General features: G+C 63.4%; 1 protein-coding gene across 1 annotated transcript; it reads left to right on the top strand.

Moving 5' to 3' along the window:
- The first annotated feature begins 560 nt into the window (after positions 1-560).
- Positions 561-3,127, top strand: LOC137846732 (adropin-like). Its single transcript, XM_068664856.1, has 2 exons — positions 561-720; positions 1,205-3,127. Exon 2 carries the CDS (start codon positions 1,484-1,486, stop codon positions 1,664-1,666), a length of 183 nt encoding a protein of 60 aa, XP_068520957.1. The 5' UTR covers positions 561-720; positions 1,205-1,483; the 3' UTR covers positions 1,667-3,127.
- Positions 3,128-3,979: the final 852 nt, after the last annotated feature.

Genomic DNA, 3,979 nt, shown 5'->3' with positions numbered 1-3,979 from the left:
ATTCCTGACCAAAGGTGAAAAGTACACTGTGGGGAAGACTGGGGGTCTTCCTCCCAAAGACCCCTGCCCACGTCCCAAAGACCCCTGCCCACAATTCTTGGGAGGCTCTATGCAGGCGCAAGGTGCCAAAAGGCTAATTAGCATGAGAAGCGAGGGAAGGCGGGGATAGGTAATGCATATGTATAGGTGCTTGTAGAATATTGATAGATTGATTGTATAAATTCAAGACTGCTTTCCGCTTTGGGTATGCACGATAGGTGGAGAGATCCCCCGTGCATCCAGCGCTGCAATAAAGAATATACCACTTAAAGGAATTTTGGCTTCGATCTTTGAATCACATGTGTGTGCAAAGGTGCATGCACGTGCCTATGTGCATGAATGTGCATGTTCAACCGCGTGCGCAGACGCCGCTGTGCACACTCCTGTCCGCACGCCGCAATAGCGGCGGGGCTGGCGGGAGGTGGAGTGTCCAGAGAGGAAGGGGGCGTGGTCATCCCCGAGGGGGCGTGGCCGAGGGAAGGGCACCTGCGGGAGCCGCCCCCGGTGGCGGCGGGAGGTAGTGGCAGCGCGCGGGGCTGCGGCACCTCCGGGCGGCTCCGCGCCGGCACCGGCACCGGCACCCTCGGAACCCCCGGACCTGGGCACCCCCGGGACCCCCGGTCCCAGCAGTGCCGCCCGCGGGGTCCCGGCGGTTCGCGGGGCGGAGCGGAGCGGAGGCAGGTAACGCCGGGGCCCCGGGACGGGAGGGAGGCTCCGGCGAGACCTGTTGCTGCTGCCCGGTGCTCTCCGGGGCTCTCCTTCGGCTGTGGGATCCGCACCGGGGGCTGGGGGCACCTCCCTTTCCCCCGGAGTTCCGGGTGGGCTCGCTCCGTTTTGGGGCGCGGCGCCCGGGAGGGAGAAGCGCACAGAGGGCGGCCGGGGGCCGGCAGCAGGGTCGAGGCTGCCCGGGAGGGAGGCTGGGGACGGAATTTGGGGCCAGGAGGGCCCCCGGGACACCTCCGACTCCGTCACCCCGACCCTGCCCCGGGATGGAGGGAAGCAGCCAGGGAGTGCCTGTGGGGGCTACAAGGGGCTCCCCAAATGGCAACCTCCATTCCCCTTGAGACACGATAGGGCTGGGGCTTTGCAGGAGGCAGCTGCCACCTCCCCCAGGGGGCTCGGGCACCCCTGGTGCTGGCGGTGACAGTGACTTTCTCCCTTTCAGATCCACGAGGGAGAAGACACGGCCTCGCAGCACTGTCAGAGAGGAAGCCTTGGGAAAGCTCCGAGCCTCCCCCAGTGAAGCCAAGGTCACAGCTCCTGGAGGCCCAGCCGTGTCAGGGGTGACGCCATCCTGCTGCCTGCCTGACCCCTGGGCTGTCCCGCTGGCAGCACCACAGCGGTCCCCTCTGTCCTCCGCCAATGCCCCTGGGCAGAGGCTGCATCGGTGTCCCAAGTGCGGGGTCAAGCCGGGGGTCCCACTTCTCCCCACAGGGCAGCGGCGATGGGGGTGGCTCTCTCCACTGGAGCAGTTGTTGCAATTTCTTTCAACTGCATCATCGCGTTGCTCATCCTCATCCTCTTCCTCATCCTCTGCAAGGCCTTCAGGACCCCGTCGTGCCCCAAGAAGGGCCCCTCCTCTGATGCAGATGAGGCAAAGAATAAGAAGTACCTGCTGCAGCCCTGAGCCGTGCAGGCAGGCGGTGCTGGGGGGCTCAGGGACGTGGGCACCTGGCTGTGCTGAAGGAGTTGTGCTTACCTGGACATAGTGTCCATGCCGAGATGGAGGTGCTGGCCAAGCAGGGTGGGAGCAGAGGGGATGCTGAGCTGTTTGCAGGGGCATGACATGGGGCAGAGCCCTTCACCTTTGTGGTCCTGGTGCATGCATGCCCTGTGGATGCCTGTGGTGACTGTGAGGACGGAGACACAGCAGCTGGGGATGTGCTGCTGGGACATGCTTGGCCCCTGCAGCCAGCAAGTGTGGCGGGAGCCGTGCCCTCGAGCATACCCCATATTCAGGGCTGGCCTGTGGGCTCCTCCGTGGTGCTGGTGGCCTGGGTTTGGGCCCTTCCACCTGAGGGGCTTCCCCTGGGGACAATGGCATGTGGAGATTCGGCCACCAGCTCCTCATTACATCGCAGACCTGAATGGGGCTGGCTGGGGGCTCAGAGAGGGGAGGTGATGGGGCTGGTGCTATTGAGATGGCTGCCTGTGGTGGCACCATGCCCGGGGGCACCCCAGCAGCCCCAGCCCAGCAGCTGCAGTGGTGTTACTGGGGTGGGTGCTGGGGTGGCCCTGGGGTGCAGGAGGCAGCTAGCACCCACCTGCCCCAGCAGCTGGCTGGGTTTGGTGAGCCATGGGGGTGCAGAGGGCCACTTGGTCTGTCTGTCCCCGGTCTGTCTGTTAGTCCCCTCCAGCGTTAGCACTGACACTGCCAGAAGAACACCCTCCTTGCCCTCCTTGCTGGGCGCCTATCCCTGCCTGCCCTACATCTGCCCAGATGCCGGCCAAGGCCAGCCAGACCATAGGTAGGGGACATGTCCCCATCCCTGGTGCTGTCCTCTGTGAGAGCAGCCTGGAGTGGTGTTTTGCAGGGGGATCGGGGCTGTCCAAGTGCCCTTTACAGTGACAGGCACCTCCTGGTGTGCTGCCTCAGTTGGGGACCTGCATGTGCCAGTGGCACCTCCCTGTGTCCTACTGCTGCCTGCCTGAGCCCCCACGGAGTATTTCAGAGTTGGAATGACCGGCCAAACAGCACTGAAGGGTCTTCCAGCCCTGATGCTTGGGGACAGGGGATCAGCCTGGCCCCCCTTCTCCAGGGCCACGGTGGTTCTGTAGTGAGGGATGCTTGGTCTGGTTTGTCCCCAAGCCTGAGGGCTGCTTCCTCTATCCTGCCTGTGGGTTTTGGAGTGGCTCCTAGAGTGGAGCAATAGCCCCGGGGCACCTGGTCCCTGCTGGCACAGCTGCTGCAATAAGGGGCTGGAGAGGTGGGCTGTGCCAGTGGGACGCAAGCCGGGGTCTTCGCGTAGGCCTAGCAAAGCTCCTGGTTCCTTCCCTTGTCAGGTGTAGCTAACATCCCTTTGCAGTCGTGTTTTTACTAGACTAATAAACCAGTTGTAGGACTCAGGAGGCATCTCTGAGCTCTGCCCTGTGCCTGCTGCAGCGTGGGAACAATCAGGGAGGTCACGGGGAGGCCTCGTGTCCTGCCCACAGCTATGTGTGGGTGTCCTGGGGCTGGTGGCCAATGTCCCTGCAAGGCTGTGGGTGCTTTGCTGGGCAGCTGTGACAAGGAGGGGCTCGTCCCGCACCCTTCTGTGGCTTTGAAATGCTGGGTGACAAACCTGGCTGGGCTGGAGCATGTGGCTGTCAGCAGCGAGCAGCCCCAGCCCTGGTGCTGGTGGCACTGAAGTTTCCAACCAGTGTCCTTAAGTTACAGGGTGCAGGACACTGGCAGGGGACGTGGGCCAGCCAAGCAGATGGAGGACACCCACCACTGCCCATGGACTGTGTGCCGCTGGTCCCCACTCCCGGTGGCTGTGTGCAAGGCTCCAGCGGTGACAGTCTTGTCACCGCTCATCAGCATGCACTGAGGCCACCGCAGCTTCTGCTGCCACCACAGCCACATAGCAGCTAATCCCTCTGCTGCAACATGCCAGAGCAGCAGGAGGGCTCTGCAAAGCCTGGCACCTGGCTGTGCCCGTGGCCATTGGCTGGGCAGAGGTGTCCAAGCCTCCGAGTGAGCTCCTTGGTGCGGGTGGCCAGCAGTCGCTGCGATGCCCTGGTCTGAGTGAGGGCACTCTGAGGCACAATCTGAGGCATGTCCCTCTGCCACTGCAGTGTGAGATCCCCAGACACCTCCTGGCCACCCCAAAATAATGGGACCCAAATGTGGCTGATGCCATGCTTGGCCACCACTCGTGGTGGAACCAGCCAAGCTCAGGGGCAGTGCCAGCATAGCTAGGGTGGCACGGGCTGGGCCATGGGGCTGCAACCTCGGGGT

This window comes from Anas acuta, chromosome W (assembly GCF_963932015.1).
Source record: "Anas acuta chromosome W, bAnaAcu1.1, whole genome shotgun sequence".
Taxonomy (NCBI): domain Eukaryota; kingdom Metazoa; phylum Chordata; class Aves; order Anseriformes; family Anatidae; genus Anas; species Anas acuta.
This window is presented reverse-complemented; position numbering and strand designations above follow the sequence as displayed.